General features: G+C 37.7%; 1 protein-coding gene across 2 annotated transcripts; it reads right to left on the bottom strand.

The window, feature by feature from the left end:
- Positions 1-873: 873 nt before the first annotated feature.
- On the bottom strand, positions 874-25,488 carry jak1 (Janus kinase 1). Of its 2 annotated transcripts, none has more exons than XM_079244752.1 (25): positions 25,264-25,488; positions 19,738-19,947; positions 18,875-18,998; positions 17,114-17,264; positions 16,236-16,399; positions 14,739-15,007; positions 14,337-14,452; positions 13,903-14,079; positions 13,161-13,318; positions 12,687-12,801; positions 11,925-12,123; positions 9,978-10,087; positions 9,321-9,473; positions 9,063-9,150; positions 8,850-8,977; positions 7,866-8,004; positions 5,999-6,150; positions 5,662-5,812; positions 4,841-4,929; positions 4,120-4,312; positions 3,720-3,844; positions 3,421-3,593; positions 3,134-3,251; positions 2,623-2,733; positions 874-2,404 (listed from the first exon to the last, which is right to left on the bottom strand). In XM_079244752.1, the coding sequence occupies exons 2-25, from the start codon at positions 19,937-19,939 to the stop codon at positions 2,297-2,299; spliced, it is 3,513 nt and encodes a 1,170-aa protein (XP_079100878.1). In that variant the 5' UTR covers positions 19,940-19,947; positions 25,264-25,488; the 3' UTR covers positions 874-2,296. The 2 variants fall into 2 exon arrangements, with proteins under 2 accessions (XP_079100878.1, XP_079100879.1); XM_079244753.1 differs by having other exon boundaries at positions 14,748-15,007.
- Positions 25,489-26,290: the final 802 nt, after the last annotated feature.

The following is a 26,290-nucleotide window of genomic DNA, read 5'->3' as shown; positions in this document are numbered from 1 at the left end:
TCGTTTGTCCCAAACTTATTTAGACGGTCTTCTTCCATGCGGTCCTTACTTGGTGTTATTTGCCTGATTTTTCCTCATTTAAAAAAAAAAAAAAAGCACCGGCAACAGGCAAACACAATCAAATGATCTTTGCATCCTGAACTAAACAGATCCAAGTTGTCTTCATTTCTTTGTAACCATCTTTCATCTGTAACTTTTAGCACCTTTTCACACCACGGTTGTCTGTTCTTTATAGGTTGCTCTGACAGAGGATTACACTCAGACTCTGAGCTACCAAATATATAATATATATAATGCAGAGAAAAAAAAGCCTCTGGCACATTGATACTCATAATCTTGCATTATTCTGTCCTTTCTCTTAGAACCAGCTGTAGTTTGCAACCCAGATTTGATAAACTGTGCTGATTTTATAAACTTTTTTTTCTTTTTGGAAAGTGCTTGTTTATAGCAGAACAGAAAATGTGATGTCTTGTGTAGCTGCGATATGTAGAACTGACGCAGCTAAAAGGATTTGGGCTAAAAAAAAATCAGGGCATCTGCCATTCTTCTTGTATGACTCCTGCATATTACACATGTTGAACTTTGCAATAGTAAATGACTGAGTGGGTGTGTGGACCACAGCTTTGCAATACTTACTTTTCAGATTTTGACACATTCAATGATTGTACATAATTTTAGATTTGCGGTGTTTATTGCTCTCGAAGCTTTTGGCTTTACATGCATGTGGGGTTTTTTTTCTTTTGAGGTTAACTGTAGATTTTGTTCAATTTTATATATTTTACTGTGAATAAGGCATTTCTACAGTCATGTTAGCATGCATACATACACCTGTATAGAACTCGTTTTTAGTAGTAAATAATTTGCTGGACTTGACAAAAAAAAAAAAATTATTTATTTTTTTTTCATTGTGTATTTACGGAAAACTTGTTTGTTTTTTTTTGTTTTTTTTAAATTGTACATTTCTTTTATTTAGAGCAGAGGGAGATGTCTTTTACATTCCCAAATAAATTGTGGGCTGAAAGTGTCTTTGTCCTGTTGTCCTCCGCCTTTACCGTCACAGAACCAGCCCATACATGATGTGACCAGGTGAGTTGCTGACTACACACACCAGTGATTTTAGTGCACACAGACTAATCTCTGACCCGCATGCCAGAAAAAGGCACAGACATTAGCAACATTAAGGGTGTTTTTAGAAATAAAACAATGTAGATATTCATTCACGCCCACCCAGTCCTTCTTTTCATACAAGATCTTCAGCTTTCTTGCCATAGTATATCATGTTAAACTACAAAACTCTGAAAGGAAGAAAATAGGTTATGTCTCTTGAAATTTCTCAAATTTTTTTTTTTTTTTTTTTAAATTTCAAATAAGTACACTGATACATGATAAATGGAAGCAAAAATCTGGTTCTTGTGCAAATGCAGCTTAAGCAGCTCCTCGAGAGTTTTTTCTTTACGGTATTTTTTTTCCCCCATTGTTGGTCAATAACATTCCTAAATAGGGGAGAATGGCTCAGTTTTTTCCATTTAAAAGCTCTTTAATTCGCTTTAGTCTCTTTTCGCTCAAAATCCTCACATTTACAATAGAGAATAAGTGAATGTTTAAACGTTACATTTTTAAAGCAAAAGTATCGATAAAAGTGCCGACTGATTACTGGCTCTGGTTTAATGCCACTTCTCAGAAGCTGCATTTGCACATTACAAACAGAAATCAACTTCTACAACATAAAAAAACATTAACTATGCACTTATTTGTTTTCTTCTTCAAAAACAGGAGTCCATAAAACAGAAGCGGCACAAAGATCATCATCTGTGTTGTCCTGTTTTCCATGTCGTGTCCATCCAAGCAATCCTTCGCACTAAAAGGGATGTTTAGCTCGGCAGCCATCATAGAAGGCCACCAGATTTCTGTTAAAACTGATAACAGTTCCTTTCTCCACTTGCTTGTCATCGTCCTGGTATCCATCAGACATCCATTTCAGCGTGCTCCAAGAGTTCATGTTAGATATACAAACTGCATCTGAGATACATGATTTAAGAGCGAAGGCTACAAGGTACATTTAATCCAAAATATTTGCTCAAAGCAGGATATATCAGAATACTATGATTGTGAAAGAGAATATTTAAAATACGGCAAGCTAAAATGATAGGACTTGGATTACGGAGGAGCAAAGTGCCATGTGACCCTCACTACAGTGAAGCTGTATGAGCTAATCTGCTAATCTGGGGTTCTGTTCGGCAGCTTGCATCTGGTTTTTCAACAAACTTTACTCCCAGAACTTCCAACAGTGAGATGTTTACTGGTTCTGTTGCTGTTGCCGGACGGTCAGCTCCTCAATCAGAGACTTGAAGGTGATTCTCTTGTCAGGCTTGAACTCCCAGCACCTCCTCATCAGCTCGTATATCTGGAAACATGAACAAAGTCAGATTGCAGTCGTTAGAAATGGAAAACTGAAGGGCATTCTGACAGGAGACTGGACCTGCCTGGAAAGAAACAATGTGAAGTTGATTCTTTATTTCCCACATTAAGATTCTATATTGTCCAACTATGTGTTTAAGTAGATTTCTTTATCAGAAGACACTTGAGTCGGTTTTCTTTTAGGACAGATGAGGAATAACTTACAGATTCAGAGCATCCATCAGGACGTGGCAGCCTTTGTCCTTCCTTCAGCTTCTCATGTAAGTAGTATACGGTCAGCTGACCTTGACAGGGACCAATTATATCCATGAAGAGCTGTGAAGCGAAGACAGACAGGTTACTAATACTGTTGTATACCAAGTCTTCATTCATAATTCAGTGTAAAAAAAAAAAAGAAATAAAACACAGTTTTGGCACCAATAGGTAATCTTTGTGGCTTCTGATACAACTGCCATGATAACAGAAGGTCCTGATAAGTAGCTTCTGTTCAGTAAAAGGTCATCCAGTTAAAAGGCCTGATGTAAAAACTCGCTTTTTGTTTAGAAGACTGATCTGCATTTCGGGCCAAAGAAAATGCATGCAATAAGAGAAAGGTAAATGTCAGTTTTATTTTCTTTTTTAATGTATTATCAGCACAACTTGTCAAAAAAAAATATAGGATGACTGTAAATGAGTGCTTCAGAGTGAAGAATTAAGCAGGGGAATGCATACTAACCCTCACTGGGCTCTTGAAGTTGTCACAGTAAGTGAGGAGTTCATACATCGTTACTCCAAAGGACCAGACGTCTGAGGCCAGGTAAAACTTGCTGCCGGACAGACACTCTGGAGCATACCTGAAGGGGAATAAAATGCCATCAGCATCACTGTCAACGTTCTTCACCATGTGCAGACTTTCTCCTTCATACACAGCAGCCAGGAAGCAACTTGTATTCCTGACCTACAGCACCATCTGAACGCTTCAGTTCTCATGATCCAAGGATGAGGTTCTTCTTCTAGACTCACCAGAAGACGGGGCTGTCGATCTCCTCACCGACCTTGTAATACTCCTTGTCATCCTTGATGCTCTTGGTGAGGCCGAAATCTCCAATTTTCACTGTCCTCTCATTTTCCATCAGCACGTTGCGGGCAGCTAAGTCCCGGTGGATGTAATTTAGAGAACCCAAATAGTCCATGCCCTAAAATGAAAAAAAGGAAATTTAATATAAGAAATACTTTATTAATTCCTGAAGGGAAATTAAAGGATGAACGAGCTGCCTCTTTTTAGCAGATCCAACATTATCTCAGAGACAAGAAACTGTTACCTTGCATATCTGAATACAGTAGCTGAGCAGCGTGCTGAAGCTGGTCTCACATTTCTTTCTGGGTAGATAATCCTTCAAACTGCCCACTGGAAGATACTCCATGATCAGCTTAATGGCCTGACCTCCTATAAACACATTTCATGCGAGAGGGGTCAGAAACTGGAACCTTTCCAAACTTTGTGCATCTAATTCTCTTCCGTCGGATGAGAATTAGCCACAGATGTAAACATTAAAACACTGCAAGATCCTTTCCTTGGCAAAGCCAAAGCAAGTTTATTTGTAAAGAACATTTCTTCTCCCAGCATCCGGCAAAGTGAGAAACTCTGCAGGAGTTGGATAAATAATCGGAATTTAGCTTCAAAAGAAAGTTTAGCACATCTGTGTCTGAACTCAGTCTTACCTTCCTCTTTGCAGATGCCTTTGTATTTGACAATGTTTTCATGGTAGAGAGCCTTCAAGATGTCGATTTCGCCAGACAGGTTGTTGCACTGCTTCTTCCCAGATTCAGGTTTCAGCGACTTCACTGCGACCAGCTCGCCTGTTCTGTCTCCACGTGGATCATAGCGACACAGCTCCACCTTTCCATAGTGACCCTAGGTGGGGGGGGGGACGGACGACATAAACAAGATGTATTCAAACAGAATGTGCACCAAAAATTTCCTGTTCTATTAACTTTGTTTATGAATTTCAATTTGGGAATAACACGATTAATAATCACAGTCTTTCATAGTTGAAAACTTATCATTCAGTTACTCATTAAAAAGCCCTTAAAAGTACCTTTTAGAATAGAATAATAGAAGTACTTTATTAATCCCAACTTGGAAAATGTAGTCGTTGCAGCATTCATGTAAAATTGTGTTTATAACACAAACAAACAGAACTGTAAAATTAAAAATATTTGCAGAACAGTTAAGGAGGAGATAAATAACAATATATGATGTAAGAGTAATAGCCTGGGATGTGCTGTTGTCATATTTAAATTAAATTAGCCAAATTACTAAAGTACCTACTTGTGGAATCCATTTTGTTCATCAGCCTCTCAAAATGCTAAGTTTAGTTAAATGGACTCAAACACAGGGGGAAAAAAAAAAAAACTGGATATAAACACAGCAGCAGCTTACCTCTCCCAGGTCTCTGATCTTCCTCAGAAATCTCTTTTCAAACACGGTCGGGTCGACCACCGAGGTGGGCTTGGATTTGATGGATGGATCTGAGGGGAGAAAATACATCAAGTGAGCTGCATGGAACATGCCTTCTTCTACATAAGCACACTTGCATCATAGGAAGTCGATTGTGGTCGACCCCGTTACGGGTTTCTCTAGAATCTTCAGTGGTTTATGAAGCTGAACTGAGCAAATCTCATAAGGTATGACTGTTATAAAAGCCGGGTAAAAGAAAATAACGTTTTTTTTTATTTTTTAAACTTATTTAAGCCTTTTACCTGCAATTTTTAGGTATTGATAGAGGGGGGGTTTCCCCCAAAGAAGACTTGTCGATGTGTGACAATGTTTGATCTGGTAAAGTTGCAGTATCCTCGACAGGTCAGCAGGTGGAAGAAGTGAGTATGCTTATGTGGCCATGGGGCCCAGATGAGGGGCAGATCACAGATAATGCACCCTGTGAACTTCCTCATGAACATCCGAGCTGAGTAAACAACTCTGTGTCGTTGTGGGGCTGCTACTAGGTTAGAAACAGATCATGCAAAAACATTCAGGTCCATTTTTAGCTGTAAACAAAAACGATGCGCCTCTGGTTTGTTCCACAGAGGTGTGCAATTGCACCTTTGTGCCTGAATCTTTTAAGGTGAAGGTTTTTAAAGCAGGGTCAAGTTGCAAAGAAACTGCAGAAACCACATGTGACCTGAGGCTTTGATGAGCAATCTATCCCTTACATGTAAACAAACGTTTATATACTCTCAAGTATACACATTTCTGTAACGTACTCATTTCCTCCAACATGTCGATGTCTCTGACGATGGCCCTGAAGAAGGGTCTCTTCTTCGGATCGTAGTTCATGCACTGGGTCATGAGTTTAGCCAGCTCTTTACATTCGGGAGTTGCCAGCTGGCACTCGGCTTCATAGAATCTCTCTTTCTGCATCGAACAGAAGCATGAAGACATACATTGAAATGAGGAAATGCACAAAAAGAGAGGAATATGATCATTTTGAGGGATTTACTAAACAGAAGAGTCACAAAGCAGTAGAAACTAAAGTAACCTTGAAACGAAAGAGGATCTTTGTTTGTATGCATGTGATGTGTGTTTGTGTGTGGCCTGTACCTCGGTGAGTTTCTTATCTTGGAGAGGAACCTCCCCATCGTAACAGATCTCCCACAAGGTGGTACCAAATGCCCACTTATCAGCAGCAACGCTCAGCGATGACACATTCTTCACACACTCTGGAGCGATCCATGGAATACGAGCCACACACTCTGAAGACACAAGCAAAGTTAACTTTAGCGAACACCTCAAACTAAGTAAGAAGGAGAATCGGGTGGCAGCTTTGGAGGACTGCCTGGCTTGATGGTCAACATTATGTGAGTGTTACTGCATGTGTGTGAAGTTAAAGCCTTTTTAACTGAATGAGCTCAAGATGGCAAGATGGCTACAATTACAAGAAGTGTTTAAATTCAGAATGAATTATTTTAAATTAAATAGTTTCGAATGACCGTATTCTCCTTTGAGTTTATATGAAAATAGTCATTCTGAAATGAGGTTACATGGAAAACACATTTATTCGCTTATACTTAATTCCACTTTAGGCCTGGAAGTTAGGAAGCAAAAACACATTTCAGTGCGCAACCTTATCATTCTTTTCATTTTCCAAATACAAGGAACTAGCAATAAATTAAAGCACAAAGTGGTCGTGCCAGAAGCCAACATACTGTTGACTTGCAACGACTTGGCAAGAAGCACCTAAAATATATCACTCTGACTGGAAGACAGGTTGACTGACTGATGACCACCATGCCTGCCTTTTTGCCTCTACGAATCCATAACATCAAATAAGAGAATGCATGCTGGTAAGTAAAGAGGAAAAAATAAGACAAAGACACAGTGGGGGTGCTGAGTAGACAGAAATGAGAGGAACTGAATGTTAGAACTGAAGAAAGAAAACAAAGAGAGGGAGAAGAATAGATTTGAGGCTTTGCATAAAGCAATCAGATTGCTGGGAAGCAGAGCAGAGTGCTCCCAAAGGGTTTTCAGAGCACTTTATGCGCAGTGTTCAATCAAATCTATGTAAAAAAAAACGTCGATATACTAACTGGAAGATCAGCAGTGGCAGACACAGAAGAAGACATTTTAAAGATTTCTGGGAACAAAGAGGGGTAATCCCGCGGGTATATGGTGAGGTGCTTTTGAACAAAAACATTTCCAGTGGTTCCCAGATCCATCTAAATGGCCACACTGGTTTGTACAACAACCTCTTAATCTAACGGACAGTCAACAGAAACATAACGCTGCCGTTTGAAGGCAGCTGTGACGAGACATCTTGTAAAGTCTCCTCTAGACTCAGATCTAGCTTTTAATTCAATTCAACTTTATTTGTATAGCGCCACTTCCCAACAATGTTGTCACAGCGCACTTTACATACACGAATCAACACACACATCATTTCGGACCATCATTACAGGCCAAAGACTGACAGTCTGAGGCGGAAATGTGCCCCCTGCTATGTGTTCTGATTATATGAGAAATATGATTCCTATAACAGACTCTTGATCGGAAATGTTCTTCTTTTATTAGGTTTTCTTTTCTGTGTTGTGTGGGAAGACGAGAAGGGCTCAGATGATAATGAAATAAAAAGTTACTTTATCCTATGCTGTGCAGTCTGTAAAGGTTCGAGTCTCTCTTTGACAGATCGAGACCAGACTGTATTAATGTCTCCACGAAAATAAAATCTAGTCATAAAAACAGGTTTTTCTTTTTTACTTTCAGTTTTGATGTGTACATCTGTGGTGTATTAATGAATGCAATCTTAACTGTGTTACATTTAACTGAGAAACTAAGTTTCCACTTCGGTCTTACTTTCATCATGGCAGACAAAGTGGAAATTGTTGCGAAATATTCCATGGTAGCTGTGCTGTAACCATCTCAGTGGTATTGTGACAGATTTCAAGCGAGGTTGCCTGTACTTTGTACTCACCCTCTCGGGTAAGAACGGTAATTGGGATTCCTGGATCGCTGAGCTTGATGAAGGGCCCTCCTTCATCTGCACCCAGCCCATCTCTGGCCAACAGAATGTTCTTGGCACACACAGAGCCATGGACCAGCTTTTTGTCCTCCTAAAATACACACACAATACACACGTTCTCAAACCAGATATTTTATAAATAGCATGAGTGTGAACTCGTCTTTTGTTGTAAAGATAATACCACAGGTGAACCCTGGTTTTTGGTTCGATGTACTGGGAGTTGCAAAAGTATTCGCTCTATTTGGCATTTTTCTTATTTTGTTGCTTTAAAATTCAAAGGAATAGTGGTGAAATGCAATCAGGCAGTAAGAGGGGTTCAAACACGACTGTTGTTCCAGAGTTTCAACAAATTGTCCAACATAAATCTCTGACGGCAGTCGTGTGTCACAGAGCCTGAAAGGTGCCGATGAAAACCAAATGGGTTAAATGTTACTTTCAGTCAAAGCAACTCATTTTGTTGAGTTTTGTCAGCGGAAAAGTCTTCTGAATAACATTCTCTCCTCTCTCCGACCATGACTACAACTGTGTAACGGCATGAACAGAAATATCAGAGAAATGGTTTAGCAAACGACTACACAGTTTATTTTGTCAACTTTAAAGTCCCAGGCCAAAATTCTGCAGGTATCATCATTGTATTGTCTGCATACTTAAAACATGATTTTGTAGCAATGGTTCAATAAATGTCTGCAGCACAGCATGACGAGGAAACAGACAGTAATGCTTAGTCTGTAGCTGCCTTTAGTCATGCCAGACTGGGGTCAGCCCTTTCAGACCAATAAGATTTTTGATTAATTCATATTTGTAAATTCAAATCCCTTTGTGGAAACTGGGGGTTCTGTATCCTCAACTGGGCGAACAGGGGTGATGCACGTACGCTCACCATCATTAAGGCACCAGTATTTCTGCATAGAGTTTTTATTTATGTTTTTCTCTTACCAGGTAGCTGAGAGCTGAGGCCAGCTGCTTGGCCACCTGGAACTTCCATGGTGTGCTCAGAGGACTCTGCTGTCTCCTCATAAACACGTCCAGAGGTCCAAGCTGGATGAACTCTTCCACCATGATATCTAGTGATCCAAAAAACAAGAAAGGTCATTATGTCTGAAACACAGCCTCACATGCTTGATTACACAGCTTTGCATGTGGACTTACTCTCCTGGTGGCGTACGCATACTCCATAGAGGAGCACAATGTGTTTGTGAGACACTTGTTGCATCCGACTGGCTGTTTCAAAGAACGCCTGTCAATGGAAACACAAGCATGGCCCATTACATACAGCAGACTATGAAGACTTGCATTAAAAAGTAGATTTTGAAACAGTTTGGAGTTAGAAAGTATCATTGTCGTGTTACAGAAGGGATGTAATCTAACAAAGTCCTTTGAAGAAGAGATGTTATACGGTTGTCTCACCAAGGAGATGTCCCGGTGTCCAGAACCCAACACTTTCAGGACCACTTTAAATTCCTGAAAAGATGTATAGCCTGCATCCTCCTCCTCCTCACTCTTCACTTTGAGTGTGCCTGAGTAGATGTTGGTTTTTGTGCCCACACCAAGATGTTCCTCCTGGTTAACAGAAAAGAGAGCCAATGAGACAGCAGTTCATTTAAACAGCACACAAAATATGACAAAATATGTTTTTACAATAAAAAGTCATTTTTCACTTTAATTATCTCACTTTAAATAAAGAAAACAGAACATGTTTTAATTCCCATTAAGTACAATTTGATATTCAAATGTTTTATATATGAACTGTCTCATATTTACCAGTAAAAACAGACAATTAAATAGTAAATTTATGATGGGATAAAGCTAGAATTTGTTTGTGGGGACAAAAATCCAGTATGCTGCATGGCTGCACTTTGTTACTTTTCTCTAAGACTCAACTATGTTCAAAGATATTTTAGCATTTTGTTTACTTCATTTTCCAATTAGCATAACAAGCAGAACAGTGGAGATTCACGAGAAATTAAGCTGCTACAAAAAAGAAAATATCTTTAATTACTTAAAACAGTGTTATCATCATCCCTTTTTAACCTGGGAGATAAGTGCAGAGAACCAATGGTGTACCTGTTCAATCTCCTCCTTGAGGATGCGATGGAAGCTAAGCTGGGTGTTTTCTCTGGGACTCTGAGGAGCCAGCGCCCTGTCTTTAGTGAACACCAGCAGGTTGGAAATTTCTGCAACAGAAAACACACAGAGCTTTAGTCGGGACTTGTATACTAATCTATCCATTTTCCACTGCCTATCTGGGGATGGTTACTGGGAGCAGCTGCCTTAGTGGGGAAGCCCGCACTTCCCTCTCATCGTATTCATCTCATTCAAGTAAAGAGACATAGTCCCACCAGTGTAACCTAGATATTCACTGGGGGCTCCTCCCAGTGGGAAGTGCCTATAACACCACACCAGGCCTGACCAGATGCCCTAGACACTTCATCTCAGCGGCTCTACTCTGAACACCTCCCAGATGACAGAACTTCTCATCCTATTCAATGAGGGAGATCCCTGCGACCCTGTAGTGGGAACACATTTCAGCTGCTTGTATGTGGGAGCTCATTTTGTCAGCTTGTAACCATAGGTGAGGAAAGGAACAAAGATCGACCAGTAAATTGAGAGCGTCATCTTCTTCACCATGAAAGACCGTCACAGTGTCTTCATCCCAGCCAATGGCGTGCTTAGCCGCGTACCTCCACTACTGAACAGGAACTCTAGATATTAGAAATCCACTTGGATCAGGACCTCAATTTCAACCTAAAGAGGACACTCCACCCTTTTCTTGCTTAGGACCATGGTCTCGGATTTAGAGGAGATTGTTCTCATCCCAGCTGCCTCACATTCAGCTGCGAATCGCCTCAGTAAAATTTGGAGGTTGCAGCCCGATGAGGCGAACAGAAGCACATCAGCAGAGACCAAACTTCTGAGGCCATCACACCAGATCCCCCTCAAGAATAATGTCAACAGTAGGTTACACACCTACAAATACATGTTTATGCCAACATGCAAACACAGCTCCACCTTTCCCTGTTTGAAGTAAACAGAAGAGTGCAAGTTTGGCTCCGGAAACCCACATTTACAACTCTCTTCTTCCCGAGTACCGTTTCAAAGACAAAGACAAAAACACACGCATTGTTCCTGCCAGCACAGTTTGTCTTAACCCAACACACACATATACAAACAGTCCAGTGCTTGAAGATCAAGTTCACATTCACTTTCACACTTAGGGAAAGCTTTGTTTCTATTACGCTGAACTGTTCGAATAAATAAATGCAGTCAGATGAGGTGCCCTGGACGTGTTACCACACCCTGTTACAGTGTTGCATTGCATGAAGTAGTGTACAGGGTGTGGAATAACCATTAAAAGTGGGGGAAGCAGGATGTTTAGCTTGCTGCAGCAATCATTAGTTTGAATATAAAAGAAAAGTATCATTAAAACGCATCTGAAAAATGTCTTTCCACAATCATCATAATACACAGACTAGACTGAAGAAAGAGGTACATTGCATTACATCACATGTCAGCCTTTATCTTTACTACGCATTTCTTTATGGAGCAACATAATGCAGGTCCAAAACATAATTACAAGCACTTTAAATGCATATGCAAGTGTTAATCGGTTTATAAACTAGCAAACATGACACAGCACAAACGCTCCCCTTACTGTAATGTTAACCTTAACACTGTATACTTTAGTATTTGTATACTCAATACAATGTTTGGATACTGACTTGTCTTCCCTACTACTAACTTCTTATCATTAGAAGTTTTTTTTCCTACACAAGACAACCTGACAAAAAGAAGTCTTATTGAAAGATTGCCCTTTAGATTAGAAAAAAAAATAAAAATCACTGCATATCTTCACAAGTCATACTGATGTCAGTATTTGTTGTATCGATATCTTCACACACATTACTGTAATCTCTGCAATTAAACAAAAGGAAGCAGAAGAATGATTTCATCCTCATATTTCTCTTACATTTGTTGGGAATTCTGTCAATGATCGCAACGCATGAGGTTTACCTCTTGGCTGCGGAGGGCAGCAGCGGCTAAGCTGGAACTGAAGGTTCTCGGTGCGAAGACACTGGCCTTCCAGGTGCTCCAGAAGCTCCTTGATGGTGGGTCGCAATGTATCAGTGCCATAGAGCTGGAACCCATTCGGAACAACCTCTATCTGGAAGTTCTTATATTGGCGCACAGTACGAGACTCCTTTGGGTCAATCTGGATGAAGAAAGGGGCGAAACCTTTTAAATGACCAACAATCTTTTATAATTCATTTTAAAAAAAAAAAAAAAGACATTATGGGCATAAACCTGTCACACAGAATGGAAAATACAATAGATAAAAACCATCAACAGATGATAATGATAAAAGCATGGAAAATGTTCCAGTTCATCAACTGTCGCTTGCTAAATATTTTATGAATCATTCTTCATTACTGCCACACAACTCTGTGAGCAGTACACAGGACTCATTTTGGAATCTCTGCTTATGAATTTTTCCCTGGAGTTGTGGCTTTGATCCCATTTGGAGCTGCAGCTTCCAAAAACAGATTACATTTTAGTTTTTTACTTTTGCCAAAAAGGTTCTGTTATACTTGATGACACAGTAGCTATTTCAAGATGAATGGGGAGTGACGCAAGTCAGCAGGAATGTTCTAGTAAAAATGTCTGTAACTCAATAGCTGCATGCAAATGGATCAACTTGTAAAGTCTTGCTTGATTTTAGGGTGGGGAACAGATCAAACAATTTCACATAAGGCATCTTAAAAAGGCCAACACTACCTCATGGCAGACCACAGTGATGATGATGTACTCATAATCAGTACAGCTCCAGCGCAGGATATAGGAACCCTTTTCATTACCCTCCAGACGAAGCTTGTGAATGGCATACTCCGTACTGGGAGAGAAAAAAAACATTTTAAAATATGGCAATTTTATTACAGAGAGGTGAAAAAGGCAACTTAGTCTAGAAGACTATTATAAGTACTGCCCATTTACAATGTTTTATTTGTGTAAAGGCAAGAAGACCCGTAGAGAGCACTGACATTTTAAAAGCAGATGGGAGGTATTATGTAGATTTACAGTGAAAATGATTTTAGATTAAGATTTTTAACAGTGATCAATCTTTCAACTCTTTAATTTAGACAGATTTTAAACATTAATCTCTCCACAGTTGAAAACTTTAATGATGTAAGTAAAAAAAATAAAATAAAATAATTACACACAAATTCTACTTATACAAGTGCTAATACAAACCAGATGGGTCCATGGCAACCGTTGTTGATATTGTCCACCACTGAAGCAGGCGCCACTTCCTTGCAGAGGTAATGGTGAGCATCCACTGTCAGCCTGAAGTACCCATCCACAAGTGCTGCAAAGGACAGAGCCTCAGCACTGGAAGTCATTTGTACTTCCTGAAAAAGAAAGTTATCACATAAAAACATGGAAGGCGGTGCAGTGATTACATCGACACTTTACAATACTCCAGTGCGATGGCGATACTCCAAACCCACTCTATAAGGAAACATGGGCTCCGCATTAGTCATAACTGGTAGCATATCTCATGCTTTGCAATAGCTCCTATGTTGCTGTGGTTACATCAATAACAAATAATTAAGAAGTTTATCCTGTCAGTGAAATAAGCTGGAATTATAAATGAAACAGTAGCTACTTGGTTTGGTATGTAAACATAGAAAATAATAAATCTTCAATAATTTTTGTGGTTTCTGTCAAAATACCAAAATTATTCTGATTTTTTTTTAAATTTACAATAAAAAAATGGAGTTTGTGAATATATCTTATGCTTTAAATATTCCTGTATTAAAATATAACTAAACAGATTTCTTCCTGACAAACTAGATCTAAAAACTATTTTAAAATAACAATAAACCATAAATAAATAAATGAAGCTACAACAAATAAATGTGTATATAACTGACAGTGATGAGCCTGATGATGCATAAAAGAAAGTGGTTTAAAACTGGTGCGTCTGTCTCACCATCTTCTTGCTGTCTTGTCTTTTGATGGTGACCACTGTCTCCTTGATGACGGTGTGTGTGATCTCATGGAAGTCACAGAACAACACCCAGCTTTTGTTTGCCTCTTTGTTTTTGTTCCGTTTTGCATCCTGCTTGCCCTTTTTTGACTTACTCTTGTCTTTTGAAATCACAGAAGCCTGTTTCAAAGACAAACAATGCAGATGTTCACAACCGTTTACCCCTTAAATCAAGTTTATCATATACTAACATCTCGGTTCTGCTGTACCTACTTTACAGACAGTAAATTATATCAAACAGAGTTTAAGACCAGCCTGTTTTTCCTCTCTGGGATTACTACAAATTCTTGTTAAGATATTTGTCATCTAGTTGTCTGTCTGTACCAGTTTACATAATTAAAAACATGTCTTGAGTGTTTATTCATAGCTTTACTCACGGCAGTTGGTTTCTTCCTCCAGGAAATACCAGTCGTACCAGTGACCAGAACCTGCACGTCACGGCTTGTCTCCAAGTTTTGTTTCTGAATCTGCCCTTGGCTCTGATTAGAGTAGCCTGTAAACAACAAGTACACATGAAATCAGATCACTTGTACAAAACCGAATTTTAGAAAGATTGTTGGAAAGATATGTTGGTTTGGTTGTTAAATATTGTTTATCCACAATTTTAAAAATGAATATGCATTATGGGTGAAACCTGGAAAATGTGTCCTTAGCCAGGACTTGTTAATGCACACGCTTAAAGAAAATGTTTATCTTAATAACAGAAAAAGGCAAACGCCTGGTTGTAAACCATTTTCTCTGCTTTGGCTTTCCTCTGTTGTTAGTCTCTGTATTTTTACCATAGTAACCTCCATTGTAGGGCTCTTCCTCCTGCGTTACACTCAGAGAGACTGGCTCAAGCAGCTCGTTGCCCAGACTGCTGGTCAACCCCTCCAGTGTGGCCAGGTACTTGATCTTCAGGTCATAGGGTGTGATCTTGCTGTCCTTGACCGTGCGGGTGTTGAATTCACTGAGGAATTTCTTGAAGACGTTGTTGATGCGGACGCGTGTCAGAATGTTGCGCTGCTTAATGTCATGGTTCAGGGACTCAGGGATGAAACATTTGTAACTGGCAGGATTAAAGCAGGAAGACAGATTAAATCTTATGATTGTATAAGAATCTTGTGCAAACATCTGTACAAGGTGTTTGTGGATTCTACGCTTCACATGTGGGCATGATTATCAAATGACCTGAAGTTTAGCTAAATGTAAACATAAATGTCTGTACTTTCAAGAATTCTATATTCTCACCGATATGAATAAATTAAGGCTGTTGAGCAACAAAATCCCACTAAATATTACAGCTATATTTCTAGCTAAAGTAATCACAAAGTTATTAAAACTTTAGTTTCTATGCAAATGTGGGGAATTTTTGATCAAGTTAAATATATTTTAATACAAATAAACTAAAATACCATTAAAAGCCAATTGTTCGCCTTTAGGAAAGTCGCATTGTGCCTATATTAAACAGTGTCCTGACATACCTCCAGAGTAACTTGTTTAAAAGTTGTCAACTAAGTTTAGATCTCAGAAGCTGCTGGATAGAAATGACAGATTCTAACTGTAGCAGCAGTGGAAAGGATAAAGTCACAATACTATCACCTACATAGAAAACTACAGCAGGTTAACTGGAGGTTATTTAGTTGTTTTTCACTGATCTGTGTAGAGTATAATCAGAACATCTCTCCGCTAGTTTTGTTCTTGGATGGCATTCGATACCTTTGGCAGAAGGCATTATGCTCATAACTATTCTCACTGATTCAGAAAGTAAAAAAAGCAACTTCCTCTTCCTGACTTGCTTGGTGAGGTGGTTAGCAAACACTACTGTGATTAATGTACACCATCAGCTGTGATGGTGTACAGATTATAAATCAAACTATAAAATCGACTGCATCAATAGTGAATATTTTAATGTTGATAAAGTGAGACTGATTTTACATGTTTTGAACACATTAACTTTTGACAAGACTGATATAAATAAATAAACTACATTTATCAATACACAACATTCTGCTCTCAAAGTTAGCAGCTTACACAAGTCTCTCTGATAATTATCCGAATTATATATAGCAAATATTTTGTGATCTTTACCAAACATGTCAATGTAAATCACCAGAAGGAGTTTATATCTCTGTTTGTGCCGCTAACTGTGGAAATGCATAAAATTCTAGAGAATAAGTACATCAGTAATTGATGTCTTGCTTTAAATATCATGCCAGCGTTTGGAATATGAATCATACAAGCAGATGGAGTGTAATCTGCGTGTGTGTGTGTGTGTGTGTGTGTGTGTTTATTACCTGATTTCACGGGAAGCAGCCGACAGAGACATTTGCATGTTCATGGCAAAGTGAGTGATAGCAAGCACCGCCATGCCCAAACACTCATTTTCTATCTCATGTTGCTCGGCTTCAGACTGGGACGTTCTCAGTGGAATCATGCCTGTGTGAAAGTCATGTTGGCCCTGTCCAACAAACATTTACAGATTCAATTTTGGAAAAACCAAAATGCAAAATAAAATCTTTGATTAAACTGCAAAATGGCAAGACATTCGTAGGGAATTCGTAAATTATCTGTTATGAGCCAGGAAAACGAAGTAAACTGAACTTTTATAAAATCTTTGTATTCAAACTGATGTTGAATAGGAATATTTGGATCTGGTTTACAATGGAAAAAGTTCCAGGAAAAAAAAACATAGAAACACAGTTTAAGTTCTCCATTTTCCCATGAATTCTCTTTTAAAACTATTTTAGCTCTGCGTCTAAAACAAATTCAATCTCATATATCGGTGCAAACTGTTTGATTAAAACCTCCCTTAAAAGAAGAAAAAACTCAAATTTTAGAGAAATAGAAGAGATAAAATTGGGCTATTTTTTTACCCCTGTTTAGGACTGAATGAGAGCAAAAGAATTTAACATTTGCTTTCAGCCATTTCTTTCTTTCCTACATATACAGCGAAGCTGACAGTGTACTGTACCCAAGAGATTTTCAAAAACTAATTGCAAATTTCTTCTTTATTTAACAGATCAGTCAACTTCTTGAATTAACAATCATTTCAAGAAAACCACATTCCTATGAATAAGCTCCATCCTCTGATGAAATCCTCCAATGATTTAACAACCAATAAGGATTGCTTCAATCTTTCTGTATTCCAACTGTAAACTCCTGAAGCACACACCTGGAAGAACAAATAGTCCAGAGAACCTGCATCAAGCAGGGGTGTTCCCTCAGGTGTTTTCTGGGAACTCTGTCCTCTGAGTTTGCTAATGCAGTGCCTCCAAACTGGTGACTCTCCTTCAGTGGTGCCATGCCAGTTTCTGAAATAAAACCTTACAGAGAAACCAGACAACAGAATCAACAGAGGTAAAATGAGGAAAAGTTTTTATTGTTTGCCCATTTTTTTTTTATGTCTAACATATCAGGAAACAAATATTCATCTTGACTATGTCAACTTAGATGTCATGTTCAATTAGAAACAGTTTCTATTAATAACAGTACGCCGTCGATTTATATTGACTGGTTTTTGAATATGTGAAAATATAAGTTGGATGTTTAGAAAAAAAAAAAGTACAAACTGCCCATACTAGACATGAGCTCTGCCTCAGAGCCTGAGAGAAGGAAGGAAGTTCTATTGTTGTTCTGTGTTATAGGGTGAGAATGATGAAGTCTCCAGGGCTAACACATGACTGCTCATCTTTCCTTGTTTTGTTTTGTAGTCTAGTTTACAATTTTCCAAAATAACTTTAATACTATGTATCATTAACTTTTTTCTTTTGTTTTCATTAAATGTTTTGACCTATTTTTCTCTGATTTTTTTTTTTTTTAAATAAGAGAAAAACTGTCAAACAGCAAGTATGTTTATTCACTCACTACTTACATTCAGACAAATACATGTTATCAATTATAATTAAATAATAATTACATATAACCACACCAGCAAGAAAGTTTCCATTGCTATTTAGAGAACGTTAAGGAGGGGGAAATTAACAAAGTCAGCTGAGAGGAAAGAAAAAGAAAAAAAAAAAGAAAGGTATATGCTTGATGTGGGTTTCGCCTTTTCTAAAGTGGGCTTGATCCACATTTCGCTACGCAGAAGAGGCTGAAACAATATGCTCGCATACAGGAGCAGACACAATAGGCGCCACAGTTATGCTCTGTGCACGCTCAATTTTCTCTCGACTATCTTTGTCAAAGCAAAGCAAAACACAGAAAGAGGAAGTGTGACTGACACCGCAGTTTTCTCCCTCCATGAAAAGCTGCCTAACTTGTACAATGGATTCCCTGCAGGGAACTTACTACTCTTCAAAGTAATCAAGTCAAATACAAACATATTTTTGCTCACCTGTCACTGAAAAACTTCTCTTAAATTTATCACATAAAGTCTGAAGTAGGACTTTCTTAGTGATTCTTTAAAAAATATATTAGTTTAGGGCCAAAGGTTTCAAACTGTTTTGCTAATCTTGACCCTTTTGCAACTTCCTAAGCTTGTTTCAGATGTCTTCCTTTCCAATTCCCAGTTTTTCTTGTTAAAATCTCAAAACTGAATCCAAGGAAAACTTTCTCTCCAGTTTGGGGTTCAAACTGATCACAGAATAACTACATCATCTGAACCCTTGGCAGAGCGAATAAGGAGCAAAGCTGGCAGGACAATGCTGATGTTACTGTGGAGTTAATAACAAAGGAATCTGGGGTGTTGGGTTGTTCCCAAATCCCAGCTTTGTTCAAATGCTAAGTGTTTGCATGATCATTTAAATCTAATTCACATTTAAATGGTAAAATGGCTGCTTTCAAACAAACCTTCACTTATCAAGGTCATCACTAAGTAGGAGACATTGCTTCAGCGAGTGAGCATGCAGATCACAATCACAACCTGAGGGTTGTTTGAAATTCTATTACTGATCTTCTATTGAGTCAGTCACTTCAATGACATCATTCTTACCTCATGCGATAATGCAGCACGATGCTGGTTTCATTTGTGATGTCGAACTCATAGCTGGGAGGGTACCAAGTGGAGGTTGTCTCATCGTAAAGGGCAAACAGGTTATGGCACAAGGGAGAAATGGCTGAGAAAGAGAGACAGAGAAAAAAAAAGTAAAGTAAAAAGATCAATAGTCTGCTTTAAAGGGATCAACGAGCATGTGCAGAACGACCGGAATTAACTTAGAGTGGAATTAATGTTTACATGACAGAGGAATTAAATAGTTCGGAATTAAAATGTGAATAAACCAGCTAATTACATCGGAATTAACTTTAATTCCAAATACAAATTTGCATCAGGTGATTCAATGAATTTCTAAAAGCATCTTGTTTGAATCAAACGCATTTCATACACTGAATGGAAATCTAAATGTAAAGCTATTTAAATGCTCAACCAGGATTTGATCCACTTATCTAGAGAAAGAAACAGAAAGAAGACAACCAATCTAAACTATGATCTAAAAAAGATGACTTGTTGAAGACTTTCAAGAGTTTTCCCAACTCTGGCAGAACAGGTAAACCAAATTATAGTTTATCAAAAAAGATGGACAACTGGAAAGATCATTCTTAGAAATAGTCTGATTGTAATAGCTTAATACAAATATAGTAAAAATGTATGTGTGCCAACATGTTATAGACTTTATGATCATTTAGAAGAACATCATGTGATCCACTGTAATCAAAGCAGAGCTGACAAGAATTCCAATAACTGTTGCATTGTTTGTTATTTCATTGATTTGTCATGTGCAAATCAACCTGATATGATGAGATAAAGTTAACAAAGACAGACTTTCCCAACTAGTTTGTACTAGGTTAGTTACTCACAGCAGTTTTTGGCAGCAGCAACACAGAGCTCTTCCGCAGTGTAGCACCCTTTGTGAAACACCAGTTGGTTGATTTCCGGAACATAAAAGCGGATTTCAAGGCCCGAAGTGGAAGTAGGAGGGAAAGGGAGTTGGGCCTTCCGATTTTTCCTCATCTTTAAGCAGAGCTGCCTGCTCAACTCCATCACCCACAAAGCTGGCATTCAAGATCCTGGACAAGAGAAGCAAAACACAGAAATACGAGAAATTAGAGTGCAATAGTACATTTTTATCCCAAGGTTATGAGTACATCAATATTTTACACTTCATTTTACATTTGACTTGAGGAAAGGGCAGAAAAGTAAACGCACCTTGAACATTAAAATAGCCTATAGAATTAGGTTTCAGGCCGCAAGTTTAATTATTTTAATTCTTCCCACTTGGTCAGAAGTAGGTTTGGATGGAATCTCTTTAAATGCTGGGAATATGTTTAATAAAACTGATAGAGGTCCAAACAGACACAAACACTCATTAACTACCCCTAAAAAACATTCGCTGTTGTTAACATTTGTCTTCTACTTTGTAAGTTGGTTCACCAGTGACATTAGATCTGATGCCAACATAAACACGTCTGGGTTTTTGGACAGTTCTATAGATAAAAATAGACATCTGAAAACAGCACAATACACTTTTGGGTAAATTATAAGGTTTTTTCTGCCATCAGTGCAGACAGAAAGTAAAAAACTATGGAACTAATTCATTCTGATTTTGAAAATATCAACAAAGTTTTAATGTGAACATATGGCAGCATGAGAATGGTGTTGTTCAGTATTAATATGACTTTTTTTTTTTTTTTTTTTTTTTTTTTTACACCATCTATAATGCTTTTAAATTGTCTTGTACATGAAAAGTGCTGTACAAATAAAGTTGCCTTTTCTTAACATTCAGATTTAATTTACCAATCTTCATATTAACACATGACCACATAATAATATTGCAAAGCTTGGGCTCAATGCAACAGGAAAGCCCGTCGCTACAATGTTCAGAATATTTTTGTTTGAGATCAGGCTCTTATGAAACACCAGCCATAGCAAAAATGTGATCTACATGTGTTGGCAAGACCTTGTACATTCTATAGTGCATCTGAAGAATTACAGTATTAAATATTAGTTTAATCAATGTGAAATGCAAAACTCCGTTTAGAGAAGACATTAGCTTTCCACAGCTCTTGCCTTCTCCCCGTGGAAAACAAACAAACAAAAACTGCATTTGTAACAGGAAAAAACAAACCTATGACATATAGTTTGTTATTCAATGGTGTTTGCGTTAATCAATGTGAATCATGTGAAATCATATTTCAAAAAGCATTAAAGCAAAGTAGTCTACTCATCTCTGAACAGCATAAACCAGATTTCCACTTAAGTTCAAGGTGAATCACGTTTCTACCTCATTCATTGTTAATCATTGCGACAGTTTGTGTCACTCCTCTGCTTACCAAGCAAACTCAACTAAATAGGTCTGACAGCCTCTTTTGGTGTAATCTAAAAGCCAAAGATAAAAAAAAAACTATAAAGAAAAACAAAAAGTTTAGGAACTTTGTTATGATAGTATATATAAAAAAAATCTCTTAACAAATGACTTGGCGGAATTTTTCTTACACCAATTCCACCAGAGTTGCACTTCCGTAATGACTAGTCTCAGTGCTTATCTTTATCTTATTCTAAATATATAAACATTAAAAACAACACCAAAAATAGGCTATATTGGAGGTCATATTATGATGTGAGTGACTGACAGCAAAAGACAACAACTGCAAGTTTTCAGGTGTGGCTGAAAGACTACAGAACGAACAGGGCCTACCTGCTGCCATATCTGAAACTATGGATTTAATAACGCTGCTAATGTTCAGCAATGGTCGAAAGAGTCTTGAGTCAAGTTATTCACAGTTGCATGTCAGTTGTAGGAACCATATTGTAAGTTATTGATGTTTGGGAACACGCTGATGTGTGCACACTTGATTGGCACTTGGGTGGAGGGTGTGTATGCTGAGGTTACAAATAGTTGCACTCTCCTGAGCGCATCACTTGTCTTGCCCACTAGGGGTGGGTGAGCTCGGCAGTTAACTTTTTTTTGACCGCAAATTAGGCAACTTATGCATTCAGTACGTTGTGTGTTAGTTTGTTGCGTTAACTGATTTATTTTGCTGTAACAATGAAAATTATCAAACTTAAGACAGAGAAAATGCAACTTAGTGCGCGTTATCAATATCTCCCGCGCTTAGCCTGCTGCGGCTGAAGAAGATAATGGCGTTGGACAGTTAGCCGCAACATGAGTTGCATGAAGAGTGACTATAATGATGCAAGCGACATAATTGTTTGCAAGTTATGAAACAACAACAAAGTAATAACTTTTTCATTCAAGTAAGTCTTAATTTTCTTCTAAAAATTCTTCTGAAGTATTTTGGCAGCCATCCATTCGAATTACAGCAGTATGAAGGCCCATCAGGAAAATGTCTCTTCTTTCATACTTTGATGCGTTCTTTACATTGTTAAATGTTGCAATTAGAAAGATGCAAATGAATGCTTTCCATCTTCATGTTATATATCACACCTAACTGAGATTTAAAAACTTGCAGCATCCTCAGTATTTGCTTCAGTGGTAACTCCTGTTTTTCTTATGTGACATTCATCTGATCACCACGTCGCAGTGTATGTGAACATCAGGGTGGAACTCCACCTTGTGCAATACAGAAAATATGTAGAGAGAAAAATGACACGCTGCAGTGTAAATAAATAAAATCAGACTGATTAACATGAATTAGAGACAAAAGAACCTTAAATGACCAGGCTTCTTTGTTTTAGCCACAGGTTGCTTCTTGCAGTTGGTAAGGGAAGCCGTTTATATCTCAATTTTGAGTTCCTGGGTTAAAATATAGCGCAGTTCATATTTTGATGTTAACTCGTGATAATCCTGCATGTTATATAAAATAATATTAAAATGAAGTGAGGTGTGTCACTAGATCACTTTTATACATACACTGCTTTTCAATAATTACGCTACAACCAAGCATGCAGGATTCATGCATGAATGAGCGGCATTGAGCTCTTCCAAAACATACTGCAGTCTGACTAAAATAAACAGACAGGTACATCTCAGAATAATCTATTCTATTAGAATAATATGAAGAAGTTCAATATTTTTCATCACTCATTTCAGAATGTGAAATCCATATATCATATAGATTCAGGTTTCGGATACCTTTGCAGGTGGTTTTCAGTTAATTAGTTGATCAGGGTGTGACACCATAACTTTCTAAGATTGAAGTTTTTCACAATATTCAAATGTTCTGAGACAATGCATTTTGGGTTTTCATGCTCTATAAGCCACAATTATGAAAATTTCAAGGTTTGAATACTTGAAATGTTTCACTCTATGTGTACTGAATCTATAAAACATAAGGTTTGACATTCTGAAATGACTGACAAAAAATATTGAACTTTTTCATAATATTCTAATTTTCTGAGATGTACCTGTATATTAATCACTTTCAAAATCTTAAGCGCTGCAGTCACAGTCAGACATCAACAAAAGCTGTGAGTAAAGATTTTGCCCCATTTCCAATTGCAAAGGTATATTTTTCAACACCTCCAATCTATAGTTTTTAAATTAACCTTTATTGTCCAGAATTGTAGCATGCAGAATAGTGTTCTGGTCCAAACAAATGTGCTTTTTTCTGAGAGCTTTATGGCTACAAGGCCCCTCTTGATAATTCAAGTTTATTTATTTACATATTAATACTGGACCCAACTAGAGGGCGTGTTTTTTTTGGGTGGGGGGGGGTTGTCATACAGAATGAAAAATAAGAAAGTGAAAAGAAGAAAAAAAGAGAGAAAGGTGTAAACCAGATACAAAGGAATAGAATGAGCAGTTCAAACCAATGAGGAAAAACAAGACAACCAGCTGCTACACCTGAAAGGAAACAAAAGACCGCCTGTAATGTTTTCAAGAAAGCAAAGCTGACAATCAATATTAATCATCTTTTTTTTTTTTAAATTTATCCTTTTTGAAGTTGGTTTTCTTCTCCTTTATTCTTATTAATAATTACTTATTGCCATCTTAAGGAGTGTATATGTGTTGCTGATGATAATTATTTGTACGTCTCAATCATTTGCTGAACTGCTCCCCTTTTAATTGTTTTGATTCCCCCCCATTTTTATTTGGGGGGGGATCTACAAAAACAATAAGGTCATGCAGGCCATGTTATATGAGAAAGTCAATATGTGATTACTACTGTCTTACGATGTTAAATATCATGGTGAAAATTTGAAGGTGGTCTTTTACCTTACTTCCCTCCTACTAAACTAAGAACTATATGCTAAAAAAAAAAACTTTTGATGTTACAGTTAGGTACATTTAAACAAACACAACACATTTAATTATTATTAAACATTATGCTTTAGCCATCTAGAAAATAAACTCATTTTTATTGTATGTTCTACTGGTGTTGCTTCAGGCCCAGGTCGTCATTGCAAATGAGAACTGGATATCAATTGTTAAATTAAATGAGGGTTTAGTTATTGGTTTATAATTTCAGTCTGTGATTTAAATAATAGCATTTTGCACCGACCTGCCAGTTGCTCAACTCAACAGTAAAATACACATTTAAAAAAAAGGAATGAATATCTTATGATGATTTGTTCAGCTAAATACAGAATGGAAAAAAATATCAAGTGGAAATGTGGCAAAGGTAGTGAGAGACTATGTTGACTCATATGAACTTTATATGAAGTAGAAATATAGATGAGTTGTGTTTGAAAATATGGAAGGCAGAGATATTTTCTTCTTGTTCAGTCAGTGTTAGAGTCCAGGCACCAAAACAACTTTTACTTTAGCCATTTATTCATTACTCACTTTCACACAGTGTTTGTGGGAAGGTTTAGTGTCCAGTGTGTTAAGTTTAGTTCAAGATATAACCAAAAACACATTTCCATTTACCTCTGGACAATACTGGGGCAATAGATCAGCCTATACGGCAAAATTATTTGTATTTGTATCACTGTCTTTTTTTCGATTTTTCTCTTCTCGGCAATAATATTTAACTTTGAGTACATAATTACACTTTAAGTCTACATTATAAACTTTTATTTAATGCTCTAGTCCCGTATTTGTCTGGAAATGGCGTTGAGATTGTGTGATATGATTGCGTTGGTGCATATTTGATTGCATCACGAAGCCTATTGTATCGTTATAAAATTACAGTGAGGGGTTTTCTGCAGCGTAAAACGGTCTTAAATCTAGAATAAAGACATGGGACAAAATCATCTCAATGTACCATTAGTATGTGGAAGAACAGTCTCGATTAACTAGACTGACGTTAGTTAACATTAGCTTGTTAGCAAATAAGTTCAGGTAAATTGCAGACTTTAAAAAGCAGCTCTTCTTTATTTGTCAACAACAGGAAATATAAAAAATGAGCTATATGGCTCAAGTAACTACAAGACAAAGAGTTTTTTTGACGGAAAAGTCAATAAAGCCATTATTTACTCACCTAGCAAGCTTAGCCAGAGAGCTGGCAAGTTACTTCCGTTTCGTTTAGTACATTAGACGTCTCGACAAAGTTGAAACGCTTCTGTGCGGCTTCAATGTACGTCTTGTCGTTAATCTGAGTTGAAATGCCTTTAGAAAAATGTCCAGTTTCCACAAAAATGAGTTAAATACATATTTTATTTCATGTTATCTAGCGTGATCGGTGTCTGCCTCGGTTCCTGCATACCCTTCCTGAAAATAACCGTCCCCTTCCCGAAAATAACGCAGTAGCGATCAGAGACAGACCTACGTAACACCGCATTGGTCCCTGCTTCGTACGTCAACGGAGCCGCCATATTGGTCCTGGCAAGTTATCCATTTTCAATAGGACTGAACCGAGGACAGACGCTTGGATAGTCTGTAGTCTGGGGCTGAAGAAACTGCAACACACATGTAATGTGATCACTGGAAGTTGTTTTCAATGGCAAAAGAAAACAACGTGTTTTTTTTAATGCAGTTGTTTGTCACATAATGTTAGCCTTAACTCGGCCCCACCTAACATAATCTGACAGCATCTGAATGATCCTTGAACCTTTTCAGTGCCGCAGGGTTACCTGTATCATTTCAGTGCTGGTCTGTGCTGGTTTATGCTCAATTGATGCTGGTAAGATGTTGATTTAATAAAGTATTTTTCATTTAATTTAATTTCATTTCATTTAGCTGATTAGTCAACCAAGCTATGCTGGCACATCAGCATGGTCACTAATTATGCTAGTGGACCATCACAGTATTGCTAAAGATGCTGGTGACCAGCATAACTAGCATAGGATGCAGGTCACCAGCTTTAATCTCAACATAAGATGATACTGTTGGTGACAAGCCTTGCTCAACTATAGTGTCTTTTTTTTCCTCTCCTTAACAGAATATAATGACATTTATCATAATACTACATTATTTTTACCCTACAATTTACTACTTTTGAGATGGTTTCCTGCAAAAAAAAAATCCTAAAAATCTTTAATAGGTGGTTGTATGTTTTGTAGTAATAT

The sequence above is a fragment of the Telmatherina bonti genome, assembly GCF_933228915.1.
Source record: "Telmatherina bonti genome assembly, chromosome: 8".
Classification (NCBI taxonomy): Eukaryota; Metazoa; Chordata; class Actinopteri; order Atheriniformes; family Telmatherinidae; genus Telmatherina; species Telmatherina bonti.
This window is presented reverse-complemented; position numbering and strand designations above follow the sequence as displayed.

What these genes read in the sequence shown, in the direction of transcription:
- jak1 (XM_079244752.1), bottom strand. Translation starts at nt 19,939, where the DNA reads ATGCCAGCTTTGTGGGTGATGGAGTTGAGCAGGCAGCTCTGCTTAAAG. An exon ending in GCTGCTTCCCGTGAAATCAG is followed by an intron (nt 15,008 to 16,235) that starts GTAATAAACACA and finishes TAATCCTGCCAG; the next exon opens with TTACAAATGTTTCATCCCTG. An exon ending in AGGCATCTGCAAAGAGGAAG is followed by an intron (nt 3,845 to 4,119) that starts GTAAGACTGAGT and finishes ATGTGTTTATAG; the next exon opens with GAGGTCAGGCCATTAAGCTG.